This window comes from Crocodylus siamensis, chromosome 1 (genome assembly GCF_052110815.1).
Source record: "Crocodylus siamensis isolate JL-2025a chromosome 1, ASM5211081v1, whole genome shotgun sequence".
Classification (NCBI taxonomy): Eukaryota; Metazoa; Chordata; order Crocodylia; family Crocodylidae; genus Crocodylus; species Crocodylus siamensis.
Window position 1 is genome coordinate 219,610,238 of NC_143395.1, and position 17,130 is coordinate 219,627,367.

At 45.3% G+C, this 17,130-nt stretch overlaps 1 protein-coding gene across 1 annotated transcript in view; it reads right to left on the bottom strand.

The window, feature by feature from the left end:
- Nucleotides 1-2,766: 2,766 nt before the first annotated feature.
- Nucleotides 2,767-17,130, bottom strand: part of LRRC58 (leucine rich repeat containing 58) — a 29,839-nt gene continuing 15,475 nt past the window's right edge. Inside the window, exons 2-4 of the mRNA XM_090057117.1 lie at nt 10,071-10,199; nt 8,489-8,766; nt 2,767-6,591 (exon numbers count right to left, since the gene is read on the bottom strand). Coding sequence (XP_089913243.1) covers nt 6,383-6,591; nt 8,489-8,766; nt 10,071-10,199 — 616 coding nt within the window. The 3' untranslated portion in view covers nt 2,767-6,382. The remainder of the gene's footprint in view (nt 6,592-8,488; nt 8,767-10,070; nt 10,200-17,130) is intronic.

The following is a 17,130-nucleotide window of genomic DNA, read 5'->3' on the forward strand; positions in this document are numbered from 1 at the left end:
CTGCATGGAGTGTCCCACAGAAATGTGGGGGGGCTCCCCAGCGTACTCGGCAGCAGACCCAGAAATGGACCAGAAGCACTTCCAGGTCTGCCGGAGAGTGCACAGGAGGCCCCCTGCATCTCCCCCAGCTCAGTGACTGGGTTGGGGGGGCACGTGGGGTCCCCCTGCAGCTGACTGCTGAGCTGGTGGGGCATGGGGGGGAAGCGGGGAGGCGGGCAGTGCACTCCCCAGTGGACCCAGAAGTGGACCGGAAGTAGTTCCAGTCTGCTTCCAGATTTCCTGCTGGGCACACGGGGGGGGGGGGGGGGGGGGGGGGGGGGAGGGGGGAGAGTCCCGTGGGACGCTCCATCTGCCCCTGCATTGCAGCATTCACAAGCTGCACCTGGTACTCAAGGTATGCAGAAAAAACATTTAAAAGTGTGTCTGTGGCCAAATTGCTGATTCTCTGAATCAGCACTGAACCTTCAGATTTAGCTGAATTGAATTGGAGACAGTGATCCAAATCAAATTGCTGTCCCTGATTTCAGGCTGAATCCGAATCGAATAGGGCCCACTTCTCACAACCCTCCTTCTTAGTTTCCTTTCTCTCAAATCTGGTACCCGAGCAAGAACTTAACCAGGTAACCATTTTAAAACACTGCATTGCACTTACCTTTTGACATCTACAGGAACTAGAGAGAAATAGATGTGCCTCTCTGGGTGTGGGTGTTATTGCAGCTCTGTCTGTGTGCAGGAGCAGCAAAGACACTGGTTGTTTCCTGGAAGCACAAATCATTAGCTTGTGGTATTCTCAACTGGAAGTCACTTTGGGGTTGAGGTCCTAAGGTTGAGGTTCCTCCTAAGGTAAACCCATATACCAAGTCATACCTCAGGTACAGATTAAGACGAGAGACACCACTAGAAATCTACTGCTCCAAAGATCTAAGACAGGGGTCAGAAACCCCCTGACGTGTGCCAGAGCATGGCACGCAAAGGCACTTTGCTTCGTGTGCACATCCAGCCAGATGGTGGGAAGGGGCCGGAGCTGTGCTGCCACAAAAACTGGGCCCCTTGTGGCTCCCCAACTACCCGCCCAGAGGTGCACATGCACCCACCAGCAATGAGCAGGGCTGGAACTCTGCAGACCCTAATGCAGTGGCTTGCAGCTTCTCAGCCACTTGCTGCAAGCAGCCTGAGCTCTGTAACAGATGGCTGCTCAGAGCCCAGGCTGGCTATGGCAGGTGGCCAGGTTGCAAGCCACTGCACCAGGGTCCATGGAGCCCCGGCCTGGCTCGTTACTGGTGGCAGGTCCATGCGCACCTCAGCGTGGAGGGGCAAAGCGACCAAGGCAGTATCACCACAAAAAAGACTGGTCCACTTGCAGCTTCCCTACTGCCTGCCCCTGCCATGCCAACATTAGTTGAAGTCAAGGTTGGGGTGTTTTTGGCACTCTGCCCAAAAGCATTTCCAATCCAGTATAGGAAGCAACTCAACAGCACGTGTCCTGCAATGTCTGCATCTTATGTCCAGACCTGCTCCCCTCTGCTAGCATACTTGGTATTGACAGCTCGTTCCGTTTGGGGATTTCCAAGCATAGCCCAAAGGTCAGCATGAACACCATCTGATAAGAGAAGTGGTCCAAGATCACCTAAGCCAGTCTGTGAGGGCTGCATAACATGTTCAAGTGACTGGGGAGAATTCTCCCGGGTTTGTTTTCCTGGTAGAAAAACTTCCTCTCTGAGACACCTGAACTGACATCTGAATGCTGAGCAACTGAGAAGCAGACTGCTTGCAGTGCTGACACTGTGTAGCCAGGTGAGGCCTGTGCACGCATCTCAGTGTGCTCTGCAGACCCCTCCATCTGCCTGATCAGGGTAGCCCTGATTTGCTGACCCAGACTGATCAATCAGCCTGCGTCTCCCTGCAGCACAATGTGGGAATTGTGAAGGGTTATGTTCTGCTCAATTGGAGCAGTACAATCCTGCAAGTAACACACTATCTCCTGGGGGAGAGGAGAGGGAAGCAAAGCACCCTGGAATGCTGGGGGACTGTGCTGCGGCTCCTTCCAGAAGAAAACATGTACTGACATTTGGTATTCCAGGAGAAACTCTCCTGAGAGTGACTTAACCTTGGTTGTTCCCTGGTTATTTGTCTCCTGAAGCAGCCATTTTTGCTGTGGAAGATAAATCCTGAATATCTGTACACTTGTAGTTGGTACTGGGAGAGCAGCAGCTGTTCCACGAAAAACTGAATGTCTGTACATGGCCCAGGTTTTCTCAATGCTTAACTTCATCCTGGGGAACATGCTAAGGGAATTTCAGTTTCAGAATCAACACAACATCAGAAATTAAAGGAGCAATGCAAACCTTTCAACTGTTTTGTTTTAAGTTACTGGCAGATTCAGGAGCACACAACATGGTCACTGTTTACACTCGGGGTATTCTCACATTTATCTTAATGATGAGGGATTCTTTATTAAACTAAACAAAACAAAACAAAGCAAAACCAAATCAAATTAAATCCTGCCAAATAACTACTGTTTTGGCACAAATTCTGCAGTAACTTTTATGAAACAATATACAGGGTACTGACTACAATGCTCTTCAGGCTAATTTCGTACCAAACCAATCAGTTAATACTTTTCTACCGCCTTTGGGAGACTACTTCTTTCCGAGCCTAGGTGGGCTAGGAATGGATTTAATCTCATTTATCTTTTAACCCCCACCTATAATTTCTTTCTTCAGTTCTACCAAAGGAACCCTCCCGCTTCATAGCATGCAAGAACTAAAACATTACCAAATGACAGGCAGAGACAGTTTTAGAAATAATATTTTTTAGTATTACAATTTGTTTCATAATGAAATACTGTTAGAGATATTCTATATTTGAACATTTCTAGCAAAATGCTTTTAAAAAAATGCAAGGCACTTTTTTAAGACTTTGAACATTGGTTTTTACATGACAAAAATTCAGCAAGATGGCTGGATGAAAACCCCTAATCCTTCAGTGTTCAGTACAAGATCAATGCTCTGGTCGAACAAACAAACAAAGCCATCAATAGAGAGGTTTCCAAGGTGGAGTTATTCCTGCATTAGAGTGCACCCTGAAGCAGTGTATTTGAAGGATGTTGAAACTACTCAAGCAGAGTGGGGGAAAAAAATCGTCTGCCTGGTGTGAATAAGATGCATTAAAAACAGTTCTTTGAACTGGGTAACAAAGATGCATTGTGGGGATTAAGTTTCATTACTTTCATTGGATTAAACTCCTTCCATTCATTACTGCCAACAGGAGTAAGGAACAAAAAGGAGCCAATTCCTTCCCAAACAATTCAATCCAAAATTTCAAAGGCAGAAATGAACACGACAGAAACCCATGAGAAACTGCATCTGGCCACTTCAGAACTTGTTCAAATGTTCATTACTGACTTCTGCAAGTCTTACCTCTTACTGAAGAGAAACATAAAAGAATTGGCAACTGTGTAAACTGCTTCCAGTCAAGTAGACATTTTTGCTTCTTTTAACATGATCCCACTCTTCACATTAACTACCTTCATTCAGAACCTTACTATCAGATCTTCTTGGCAGAGGTGAAGGGGAAAGGGAAGAATGTGCACAGGACTCTCAACACAGCAGGGAATGCAGAATGATAACCCAGCTTTACATCTTTCTCAACTTAAAACTTTGTATCAAAAGGGGGAAATGCTGAACAGATGCAGCAATAAGGGAAAAAGTTCTGAAACGATGATTTCTCTTGTAGAAGACAGAGAATGGCGGACTGCAGCACGCTAATTAACAGAATAGTTATAACTGTGGCAAGGCCAACATCTATGTACCTCATGCCTCCTCTGCCACAGGAAGTGGAGGAGAGAAAACAGGCTCCTCCTACCACCCAGCTAGTGCCATTTCAGAGCTTTCAGGATCTCCTTCCCAAACAAGCCTTGTACAGCTGGCTGCAGTTGTATTTGATTCTGGCTAAATTTAATCTGAATGCTACCCTACTGGGTTGTGTGCAAATAGATTTCAAAAGCCATGTAACACCTACAGCTTGGCTGTCAAAGAGGGATGTGAGTGGAATCACAGTCACATGTGGACTTGAGAAGGTAAATTCTGGATTAGTCACTGATACTTATAAAAAAAGACCATTTCTTTCAAATTCTAGTTCTTTACAAGGGACATTTAGGGACTCAGCAAGGATACTTTCAGTGCTACCAGAGACTGAAAAGCAAGGACTTGAGCCTGAATACCTAGGCAGACATTAACATTTCAAATGCTTTGTTTTTTAGGTCACATTAAGGGAAAATTGTGGTCTAGAGCAGTGTTTCTCAACCCATGGGTCGCGACCTAAAAGTGGGCTGCAAGAATATATTAAAGGGTCACAAACAAACTTTAAAAATGGACGCTGCTTTAAAGGAGAAAAACGTGGGAAACTGCAGCTTTTCCCTTGCAGGCTGGCAGAGTTCCAGACTGTGAGGGGCTGCTTGGAGCCCCCCATACTCCATCCCCACACACACACACTGGGGGTGGAGGCAGTGGGTTGGGAGTGAGGGGCACTGGGTCAGGACTGGCCATCAATGTTTACAAATGGGTCCTGGTACAAAAAAGGTTGAGAACAACTGGTCTAGAGTATGTTTCTTCTCACTAAAGTTAATTACAAAAAGTAAATTATGAAAGTGCTTTAATAAAGTGTCAAACAGTTGAACAGAATAATTAACAAAGTGCTGCCAAAGAAGCACTCAAATAGCTAGATTCATTTTCTGAAAGCCTGAGGAGCATACAAGATTTTTTAGAGTAGGGTTTAAAAAACTGTACTTGTTTGTTTTGCACAGACCAGCAAATAACCTGCTTTGCTCCTATATTCAAATGCAGAGCTGGATTTGTTGCATTTCAAGCTACCTCACAAACACAGCTTTTTGGGAAGTATCAATAAAATGGCAGCTCTCCTTGTGAGAAATGCATCACCCCATGGGGAGACTTAGAAATCCCCATCAGTTTCACACTGTTTAGAAATAAAGTTATTTCTTAAAGTTTGGTTATAGTATTATAACCATTCTCTGCATTTTTCCTTTAAATACAGTTTGAGAAAACTCAGTGTACTAGCTGAACAATCCATCAGATTGCATGAACTTTTAAACATAACAACGAATGTAAACTAAGAAATACACAAGAACCTGCACCACCAACTTGATGCCTGCACAGCCAGCTCAAGCACCATGTCTTCTGTTTCCTTCCACTAGCTCTTCTTTTCATACCAGGAAGGTGGAAGAACACCATGCTCTTGGCATTGTCCTATTCTGTACTTTCAATTTAAGGAAGCAGTACCTTTGGGAGGAAAAATAAAGTTTACAAAAAGCCATGCAACAAGTAGCTCTTCCTTAACACTAAAACCACTTTCCTATCTACTGGAAAACTGGCACCCTTGTATCGAGGGACTGCTGCCACCAACAGGCACCATCTTAGCCATCCAGGTCTTGATTAAACAGAAAGATTAATCAAGAGTTGCCCATAGAAGTTGCAGAGGTTTAAGAGCAGATTTGCCCCACTAGAATCAGAGTTCAAAGCACATTGCTGGGCAAAACATTTGGTCCTTTGCTTGGGGGCACATGGCTGTAGAACTGAACTGACATCAAGTCTCAATGAGACAACTTGTCTATATTTTGAGGCAAGATGCACCAGCTGCAATTAGAGAATCACGATGGACTTAAAGAAAACGCAAACAGCAGCTCAGTATAAAAAGGCAGATAAATACCAATTAAGGCTCAGTTCTAAGGCTGTAATATTCAAAACAGGACGGAGATCCCAAGTCTGAAGCAAAGGAAGGGTAACCAGAGATTAGAAAATCCACACCCCATAAAAAGAATTCTTACTTTGGGAGCTGTATGAATATGTAACTGGAAATCAAGGAGAGAGCAGGTGCTAAAGTGTGATACAAAGAAACAAAACCTCTGCTGACAAACACAGCCTTGAGTCCACATACATGCACAATATAGGTGTTACGCCATTTCTGATTTACTGCAGTGTTATGTCCTGGCGCAGTCTCCTTTGCTTCATAAGGTGCTTAGCAGTTCAGTGAAGCGTCGTGCTTTAGAACCCATTTAAACCACCCTCCTAACCAGAGCAGGTCCCATCTCCCATTTTCAGGCAGACTTCTCAGAAAGCAGACCTTTGTGGTAGACTTTGTACCAACCACTAGCTCTGGAACACTCCTACATGTAGGTGCATCATTGAGTTAGTTCTTCTAAGTAGCATTGCACCAAACAATCCTACATTTGCTTAGATGATGTTCTGCCCCCATGTGACTTGACGGCAGTTTCTATAAGCTCCTCAGGCAAGACCTTCAGACTTTGCAGTTCCATTATTGCTTTTCTAACATGTTTCTTTCCCAGCCTTTTCTCCCTCAATCCCTTTTATCCGAGAAGAACTTTCTGCATCCTGTGTGCAGCAACAATGGCTTCGTCCTCTGAATCAGACTCGCTCTGAGAAGTGGAGCTCTGCGAGGCAGAGCTGCAGGGTGAGGAGCATTCTGGAGAGCACAGGTAGTGCATCAGTGGGAGGCGGTACTTCCCACAGAAGTCAACAAACTTGATTTGTCGGACACAGCTGTCAAAGTAGACACCTGCAAAGAGAATGAATGTAGGGCAGATTTTAGAAAAGAAATGATGCCTCAATGATTTGGCTAAAAAAAACTATATAATTTCTTATCCACGTACATTTGCTTAGGATGGAATTAATCAGGAGAGGTGATGAAAAACACTGTAGACGAGGAGGAAGAAAAGAGACTTTGGAGAAGAGAAGGGAGCACTGTATTTGTGGACTATCATAGATTTAATTCTTTTTAGACTTAGATTATATGTAGCTTCTGGTAATTCATGTACTGACAAGATTTTATAGAAAAACAGGAAGTTTGCTAAGTCTTTGCACACCACAGATTTCATGCTGAGACCCAACAATCTAATCCTGCTAAATTCCTACCAGTTTGCTTGTCTGTGAGCGTGTGTTTGCCAAGTAGTCACTAGCTTGACTAGGAGCAGGGCAGTGGAAAAAAAAATCAGGACACTTGTGTTCTATTTTCAGCTCTGCCACAATTTCATTGCTGGTTTTGCAACTCAAGGGAAAATGGATCATTTTAAGCCCCATCTATAAAATGGAGATACTCAGCTGCCACCTGCTAGGGGTTGGAGAAAATTCTTAAGCAACTGAGATCTCCAGGTGAAAGTTTAGAAGGGCAAAAGAGCCTCTGAAAAAAGAAACAATGGATTATTCATTTCACAGCAAAGGAGATTTATCCACGAATTGAGAAAATTTCATGCTGGGAGCTGCCAAACATATCCTTAAACATTAAATCCATTTGCCCACTGTACTTCCCTGTTTGACAGGCCCCTTCTACCAGCAGACAAAGGTGTGTATACAAATAAAAGCTCTCCCTCTCATTGCCCCATTTCTCTTCTGCTTGACTGAAGTCATCATGCTGAGTTTAGATGCTATTTTCCATGGGAACAGAATGATGCCCTAACACACAATTATGTTCTCCTCTTGCAGAGAGGCCAATCTTAGACATGGACATTTTCAGAAGTTTCTAGGATGGTCTTTTTAAAAATTCTATTTGGTTTGGAGCTAGCTAACAGCTGCCTCCCCCATCCCCCTTCTCCTGAAAGTGTGTATACCAGAACTGGACTGTGGTGCTAGTTCACAAAAAAAAAAAAAGAAGACAAGGAAAAAACAGTCAGAAGAGAATGAAACCTATCTACTGTTATTGTCTAAGCTACACACAACTCAGAAAAGAAGAAATTTCCCTTTCCTCTCCTCTCAACACATCTGGCCCCTCATTCCTTCCAGCCATTCCATTTCGAAATTGTCCTACATGGATGTAATGATTGGATGAAAAATGCTACATATGTTGTGTGGAACTCCTAAGCTTGCACAATGCCTACAAAACCGCTTGCACACATACACGTCTGCACATACATTATAGTGTTATATAGAGTTTTTCAACCCAGAACAATGCCTTTAGTTCTGGCTGAACTGGTGTGATCTACATTTCCTCCCAATTAGAGAAATTAATCTGCAAAGCAGTGAGTCTTCCTAAGGACACCTCATAACATAGTGCTCTTGGTTTGCTGGTTTTACAAAAAAACCCCAAAAAACTTTTCCCACCATATGTGACAGTGCTAGGGTTTTAAAGTGCCCCTGGAAGGATTTTCCCTGCTTTGCATAGGAACACGTAAGTTAAGAAACAACAGTGATAAAGAGTCACTGAAAGGATAAGAATATTCAAGTGCACCCTTACTAATAACATTTTTAACTGAAGATGAGAACAGCTAAGTGCAATGCATGTATTAATTTCAGCATAACTGTGGCTATATACAATACCTGGGGCTACTGAAACACTCAGCAGGCATTTCCTGATACAGCAGCACATGCAGCTAGGCTATGAGGGATGAGATAGTTATAAAGCGATGTATAATGAAATGAAAGCAGGGAGAAGAGTGGGAACTAGAGAGCAACAAACTTACCCCCACATTTGGGATTGGGACAGTTGCTGGCCAGGTTCAGATATTTGAGAAGATTCTCAGGAAGATCACTGGGACCATAGGGAACATTGCGGGCTTTAATGGTTCGCCCGGCCAGTTCCTGGAGACTTGGGGGATTGTAGGTCAGGTCACGGACAAACCGAACCACCAAAGGGTTCCCACGCAAACTCAGCTCTTCCAGGTGAACCAGGTTGAGGATCTCCCGGGGGAGGTATGTCAACAGGTTGTTGTGGAGGCTAAGGGAACGTAGGGAATGCAACCTGAAGAGCAAGAGGAAGAGTCCAGAGGAGCAAGCAAAACTTGTTTGCATTCATATTACGAAGTACAGCCTGCTTACCACACCTCTTGCCCATTTTTGTCTGAGTTTCCTCCTCAAAGCACAAAGTCATGCTAAAACTGCTGGTGTGTTGGTTTAGCATACAAAATAAAAGCCTTGCTCAACTACTAAATGCCTGGTAAGGAAGGAAACTTGGTCTGAAACGTATCCTGCACCCACCCTAAAAAACATAATAAAGAACAAAAGCAGTGCTACATAAAATGGATGTTCTTAAAAGGCTAATGTTTCCACGCACTAGGGGCATGCACCCAAAAAGGCTCTGTACAATACTCTGATAAGTCTCTTGCTTTTATTCATGTATTAAAGATGAGTGCACTGGTAGCCACCCAGCTCTGGGAAACCCCATGCTTTCATTGTTCCACCTTATGCTGTGATCTGGTCAGAACTAAAGAGCTCAGCAAGGTCACAATGATGTCTGTATAGGTGACACCCCACCTGCTGATTCTGTAGGGAAGCTCACCCTACTTAGCAACCATAAACCAGGGCCCCAGGACAGTGCCATAGGATGCTACTTGGAACCATTTTCATGTGCGACAAAACCAAGGTCATGAGCAACCAGAGTCATTAAAGAGCCCATGTCAAAAGGAGTGCCAAGACTTGCTACCCCATTTAAATTCCACCTTAGGCTTCCATCCCTTTATCTTAGAGTTTCAACTGCATATCAAATTCTTCTTCATTTCCTGTCTTAAACTGTTGTATTGGGTTTTTCCTTATTATGTGCTGGATTAAAATGTTCCCTTACCCTTCAGGGGTTTATTGTGAGGCTAAGCAAATATTAAAGTATTTTGCGATCCCTACATGAGAGGTGTTATAGAAGAAAAAAGGAGCATGCGGTATCACCAAAAGGTCTGGGTGCAAGCAAAGCAGGCTGAGTGCAACCCAATGAAGATGTGAATGGCAGCAATTTACTGCACTACTAGAACTTCTGCATTTCCTAAACCTGTGCTTAGATGCTATGGTGACATGTCTTACAATCAAGACTTAAGCAGATATTCACTGGTACCCATTCATAGTATTTCAAATCAATTCTCTTTGCACCATACATTTACAGTCTTTTTCCAGTGCCTGGGCCTAAGAACCTATCGCTACAGATCTAACCTGTGATTAAAAGCTAAAGAGCAAGTTGTTTCTCCCAATTACCCCCATCCACACTTCCCCGATAAAGAATGTTTTGAGTGTTAATTATAGCTGGTGTATGAGAAAAATGAAGTAGTTGGAAATACTCACTGAGCCAGCTGTGGCGGGATACTTTGGATCTTGTTGTCACACAGTACCAGGTAGCTTAGTGAAGGCAGGTTTGCTAACTCAGGTGGGATTGAAGTAATGAAATTCCCTCCAAGGTATAAAAACTCTAAGCTGAAAAAGAAAACACTAGGTTATTTTACTGAAGTCATTACCGGTTTGATTGTCACTGGGTTTAACACCTCATGATCATCTAGAAAAGGATTACAGACACATACGTAAAATTTTCCTTAAGACAGAATCTTAGTAGAGTCTTCAGTACACATAATGACGTAATAGAGCTTCTACCCACCTCTAGTTTACATTGAGCACTGCTTTCTGATTAAAAGTCAGTAAGTGCTCCAAAACCCACAGGATAACTCAGCTGTCTCAAAAATTTCTGAGACAGTTAGCAACTTAAATTTGTGGTGATTTGAGCAAGGGAGTCTTGATATACAGCTATCTTCCCATAAGCCATTTACAAAAATCACCTGGGGTCTCTATCTGAGACATGTTTAGGGCTCCAACAGTATCTCTAATCCTTCTCCACCTGTTTTCAGTCACTCAAGTTTGAACTCAGTAGGGGCATGGCACTTGATGCCTATGGGTCAGCACAAACTAAACTTATTTTTCTAGAAGTGAAATAAATACATGTACACAGCAGGACTCAGGCTCTTTGTTAAAGACAAGGAATGTGTAGAAAATATATCATGGTAAGTGTGTGGCTCAAGGTGATGTGCTCTGGGCACTGCACCTGAACTACACCACTGCATTACTGGTTAATGCCCTGCACTAGTGGTAGTGCTCTATGGTGCTTAAATGGGCTGGGAAATCAGAGAAAAAGTTTCAACTGTAAGCCAAGCCTTCTGGTTAAGAGCAGTATTCTACAGATGCTCAAAAATCCACATGCAGACTCTAGCTTTAACTTAGAAGCACTGTCCAGGAAATTAATTTTGATTAAGTAGAGGGAAGATACAAGACTCTAGACTAGTAAGCAATTAGGGCAATTCAGTGCTGACTCATACCCTTCACCAATTTCCTGAGCAAGAGTGAGTGTGAGCAAAAAGAAAGTCTCTGGATCATTTGGTTACTGGAACAAGCTACAGTCTCCTCCCCGCACCAAACTCTTTATCTTCCCCATGTTGGCTCCAGCACTGAGGTAGGGAGGCCAGAGCCACTCTTTCTCAGAATCTTTGAGGGAAAATGAGAGAGGGCAGAGGTGCTAATACTGTGTGACACACCCCAGCACCCTTGAAAGAATCTCAAGGCACCCCAATGTGGTTGAGAATCACTGCACTAGGCTCAGATCTGGGATAGAGTCTGCATTTTCACTCTTTACCTTCCTGTCTCTGGCAATCCATCTGATGTTGCCAGAGCCCCTTTACCATCCCAGCTAAGAGAACACAATGTACGGCCAGCACAATTAATGAACACAGTGGTCAGTACCGAGGAATCAAGAGGCCTTGGGGTGGGAAATAGAATCCTGCAGCACATGGGAACACAGATTATTTAAAAATAAGTTCCCCGAATCTTTACAAATGCAGGATTTAAGGTAGCCTAGTGGAACCTCATACCCTTTCAAAAGGTGGAGTGGCTACAAATAAGTTTCTGAAAGCTAAGAGCTACAGGATTAAGGCACTGGCCATCCTTGCAACAAATTCTGCCTTGGAGCAAAGCTCCAACATGCCAATAATCCACATGAGCATTCAGCCCTCAGATGCCACAGAATGCTAGGACAAGAGCACACGAGCACTGAAGGATGCACTAAGGCAGAGGTGGCCAATCTGTGGCACGTGTCTCATAAGTGGCGTGGATAGCCTTTGTGCATGGCACACAGGAGACTGGGGAGAGGGCAGGGCATGAACGCCGTATGCCCCCAGAGGCTGGGGGGGGGGGGCATGGCAAGCTCCCGCAGGCGGCAGCAGCACTGTCATCAGTGGGAGTGTGGCGGCGGCAAGCAGGGAGCTCCCACAGGCGGCCAGTGCTGTTGAGCAGGGGTGGGAAGCTGCCTGCTCCAAGTTCCCCACTGTCCTGCCACACTTCCCCTGCAGGTGGGGACAGCAGTGAGGGGCACAACCCTGCGATGCTGCCCACACTACTCCTGTCCACACAGGGGAAGTATGGCAGGACAGAAGGGAGCAAGCAATTTTCTGTGCCCCCTGATGTGCCCTGCTGCGTCAGGTTCCAACGCTGCTTTGCATCGGCAGTGCTCCCCACTGTGCTGCCTCCCTGCAGCCCAGGGCTGGGTCTGGGGCCGGGGCCAGGGTGGAGAGGCAGCAGATGTTTGCAGGTGGCCCAGGTTCTGGGTAGCTGCTGACAGCCACAGAGCCCAGGCTGGGGGCAGAGGCTTTGGGTGGGGGTCACAGCCCAACCATTCAGTGCATCCAGACACTACAGTGCATGCAGATTAATAATCAAATTCCGAACTGGAACACAACACAAAACTGCAAGTTCCCCAAGTCCTTCCTCACATTTCCTTGTTATGGAATTGGATGTGGAGGCCAGAGAGAACTGTTAGACCATACAGTCTCATCTCCTGTATAAGAAAGGACAAAGAATTTCATCTCTGACTTCTGTAATAAACCTACTACCCTGTGCTGGAGTAAAGCACCTTCTAATGAGGCACTTCGGGCTGTTTCACATGTATATGCACTGCAGCGCTTATATGCACTTGTATAAGCTGTGACACATACATCAGTGTGAAGAAAATGGCGGTGGTGAGCTTTTGAAGTAAAACACCTTGGTCGTGCTTTTGAGCTAAAGTGCACCACTGCCGTTTTCTGCATGCTGATGCACATTTTGCTGCTTATACAATTATACATGGCACAGTGCACATCAGTTCGCATTAATCATGTCTGCTCCAAAGTGGAGGATCTCCGGGGCATCGTGGGACAAAAAGGTACGTGTATAAATGCCCTATGTCTTTACTTGAAGACTTAAGGTGGAGAATCAGGTCTTCCCTAGGTAGTTTGCAAACTACTGCCCCACTTCTGTTAACCATTTCCTGGGGCTATTGCCAGAGGCAGCAGGAGAGAGTTCAGGATGTGTTTAGAGGGTGGCACACTGTAACCTGGTTTCAGAAACTGGATGCCAGATTATTCCCTTGGCATGTTCTGGAAATGTACGATATATTACTGGGCAACTGTAACTTTATTAAACAACATTCTGGTCCCTATTAGAAAGATAAGAACTTGCCTTACTACAGTCAGGGACCTATCTAATTTGTGCTGGCTGCCCGCTGATTCTGAGGGCAGAACATGGAGCTCGACAGTCATTTCACGGGTGGAGCGCAGGGAGCCCCCCACAGCTCTGCTTGGCTGTAAGGGCTGTTATACAGCCCTGCCCCTTGCTGCCAACCTGAAAGGGGCAGGGCCACATCACAGACAGCCCTCGCAGCCAAACAGTGGCAAGTGGTCAGAGCCATCTTGCTGGCAGCCCTCCACCCCACTTCCCTGCCCAGGCAGGCTGCCAGAGTCCAAAGGGCTGCTGTTGGCTCCTTCTGAAGAGCCAGTATTTTATTTTCCATAAGTCCCCCCTAAGGATTTTGCAGGCACAGCCTGATTTTGCGGGCAATGACACATTTCACAGAATCTGTGAAATTGCAAATTCGGTAGGTCCCTAACTACAGCAGTTTTCAAACTCTGTTCTGTGGAGCCCTGGAGTAATGGTGTAGGCCAGGAGGCAGTGTACCGTCATTGCTGGGCTGGGTCACCTGGCTCCATGTCAGTCTTTAGGATAGAGGTAAGGGCTCCACAGCAGAAGAAATGACATGAAAGGGTTCCATCACCTGAGGAAGTTTGAAAACCATTGCCTTATCAGATGAGACTCTTGGCACATTTAGTCCAGTGCCCTGTCTAACAGCAGCCAGCACAACCTGCAACAAATGAAAACACCCTGTAGCAGGCAGCTCTTGAATGTATCAGGCCCTAGAAAGATGTCCTAGTTCTCAGTATTTAGCACTTAGCTTCTGTGCCAAAAAGTGAGGGCTTATCTCTCATTCCAAAGCTGCTATTTGTTTTCTATTTTTTAATATGTATTATAAGGAGAGCCAAAGCCCCTAATTATCAATACCCGTGCCTATTTTCCTTGGGATCCTACTAATCTCTTGCAATTTATTCTGAATTGCTGAACTAAACTCCAAAATAAAACTTGCACATTAAAACTATCTTCTCCAGTCATTACTATACTGCCCTAGCAGCCTCCTACAAATGACTATACCTACATTACTACTACAGATAAATATTCCACCGACTTCAAGAGTTTGTGCATATACAGTATTCAGTACTAACCTAACTCTTCCAACTGAGGTCAGTTAGAGTTTTTATCATCAGTGTAAGGGAAGAAGAATTAAATCAGCAATGAGCAGTACTGAAAATGTCACTGATCTTGAGTGAATCAAGGTCCTATCTGAGGTCAGAGATTTCTGGCTTTAAGCCAAAAGGCAACTGAAATTTTCTGCAACTGATAACTCCAAAACAAGAGAATTCTGTTTGGCATCCCCCCTTGATGCTCTAGGGTGCCTATGCACGAGCAGGGAGACTGCTCCAAGGTGCCGTAATTCAGCACGTCGGAGAAGACTCAATTGAGCCTGCTGGAGCGTGGCACTTATAGTGCTCCAGCAGCCTCCTGCAGCAGTGTCCCTATGCTTCAAAATGGCAGCAAGGATGCTTTATCTAAAGCTTGTTCAACAAGCTTTAGATAAAGCACCCCTGCTACCATTTTTTAAGTGTGGGGATGCCAATATGTGAGATGCTCCAGATACTTTAATTACAGCAGCTCTGGGAGCCACTCTAATTAAAGTGCTCCCCCCGCAATGGGGTATATAAATGCCCCTACTTATTAATCTGTAACCTCCACTCCTCTTCCTGTTTTTCTCACAGTTTGTCCCAGGGACTCAGTTGTTATGCAGTTAATGGCCTCCCTTCTCGCCACTGAGGGGGGCTTAAAATTTCCTGGTGGGTCCAGACCCACTGTGGCTGCAAAACAAATAGGCCTGTCACCAACGATGGCAGTAGTGGATGCTTCAGAGCAGCACGCCACAAACTAAGCACCACACACTTCCCATACGCCACTCTGATCCCCTTCCCCTGCCCTGCTTTCTGCTCCCTGTCCTGCGTTTCCTGCCTTGGAACAGATCTACTCCTCTGCTTTCTTCTCCCTGCCCTCTGCTTCGTGCACAATCTGCTGCTCTACTTTCTACTCCCTGCATTATCTGTTGCTACACTGCATACCCCCCTTCCCCAACCTACCTTGTGCCACATACAGAGGCTGTCTTTGCCACTTGTGGCAGTCTAACGCACACCGGCCACCCCTGCTTTATAGGCAGAGTTTATGAACAGGGTGTATCTAGAGTGATCTATCCTGTCATAACCTTCATGGCATCCATCACTATTATAGATTCATAGATGTTAGGGACTGGAAGGGACCTTACAAGGTCATCGAGTCCAGACCCTCTGCATTTGGGCAGGAAAGACTGCTGGGATCACGACCCCAGCCAGTTGGGCATCAAGACACTTTCTGAAGATCTCCAGGGTTGGTAACTGTACATCTCTGGGAGGAGTCTGTTCCAGACCCTTGGCATTCAACTTGTAAAGTTTTTCCTTATGCCCAATCTGAAGCAATCTTCAATCAGTTTGTGTCCACTGTTTCTTGTCTTCCTATGGACTGCCTTGGTGAACAGATGCACACCCCTAATATAGATACCTGACCCTAACTGTATTTTCCTCTTCAAGTCCATCCAGCAGGCCCCTCAGTTTTGGATTATATGCTAGTTCTTCTTTATCTTTAATTGTCTGTGAGTCCCTTGTTACTTAAGTTGTTCCAGGACTTGATGTAGAACACCACCTCACTCCACCAGCTGCTACTGTTCTCTTTATTTACGTTAATGCCAGTCTATTAAGTCAAATTCCACAGTAACAGTGATGCTTCTGATGGGCATGGGCCATTGGGTCAGCCATATCTCATGTCACAGTGAACAACCAACTTTTAAAATTCACCTAAGTGTTGCAGTTTTCAGGTAAGCCAACTATGTTCAAGGATGGAAAAATAAAGAGAAAATAAAATAAATCTCTCTCCTCCTTAAGATACTTCCTAACAAAGTCTGATATTGCATTAGAGTTCTTATCTACTTATACATTTCTCACCTCTTCAGTTAATTAATTCTCCAAGCATGCAAACTGACAACTGAATTAACATGCATTCCCTTGCTAATTTTCATTCCTTATAGAATGTCTTGGGAAGAACTCACTACTGACCAGTTCTCTAGTCTCCTTATACTAACTACAAGCCTTCAGTCTTAAAGATCATGACATGTCTGCTGAAAAGAGAGTATGGAATAACTGCTGGGGAGGGGAAGGAAGAAAGAGAGGTGACTGGCTTAGGATGAACACACTGAAAGGAGTGGAAAACTCCTCGCAGCAATTCTGCCCTGAATGCAGGGCTTCCACAGCTCTCATGGCAAGTTGTGTACCTAGCCACAGAAGCATTTTTGAAAGGCCGGAGTTGCACCATAGCTCCTTTGCCCTAAGGGTCACTGTTCTGCTTAAAGGCACCCTCTCTCCAACTGTCCTCTGCAACTTTACTTCCATCTGAACTCCAAAGCAAAGGACTGGGAGTGAGTCAATGTTGCTTTGTGGGAGCAATCCATATGCAAAGTAAGAGTTATTGCTAGGAGGGTTTCCAATCCATCGATTTCATAGATTTTTAGGGTCAGAAGGGATCTTAGTAGATCAAGTTTGCCCCCAGCCCTGGGCAGGAAAGAGAACTGGGGTGAGGTGACCCCAGCTAAGTCATGGGTGACTGGTGCCTCCTGAGTCAGGGGAGTCACCTGCCTCCTGCAGTGGTCAGTCATTGACTGGGCGGGGGGCAGGGAGGGTCGGGTCTCTCTTGCAGCTGATCCCACTGACCCACAAGTGGCAGTGGCATGCTGCTGGCACTTCCAGGAGAGTGCTGGCATTTCTGGGTGAGCCTCCACTCCCCAGACAGTGCTTTTCGGGGGGCACCAGCGCTCTCACCTTCCCCCCTGCCCGGGAACGCTGGCTGACAGGGGGTGCACCAGTGCTCAGGG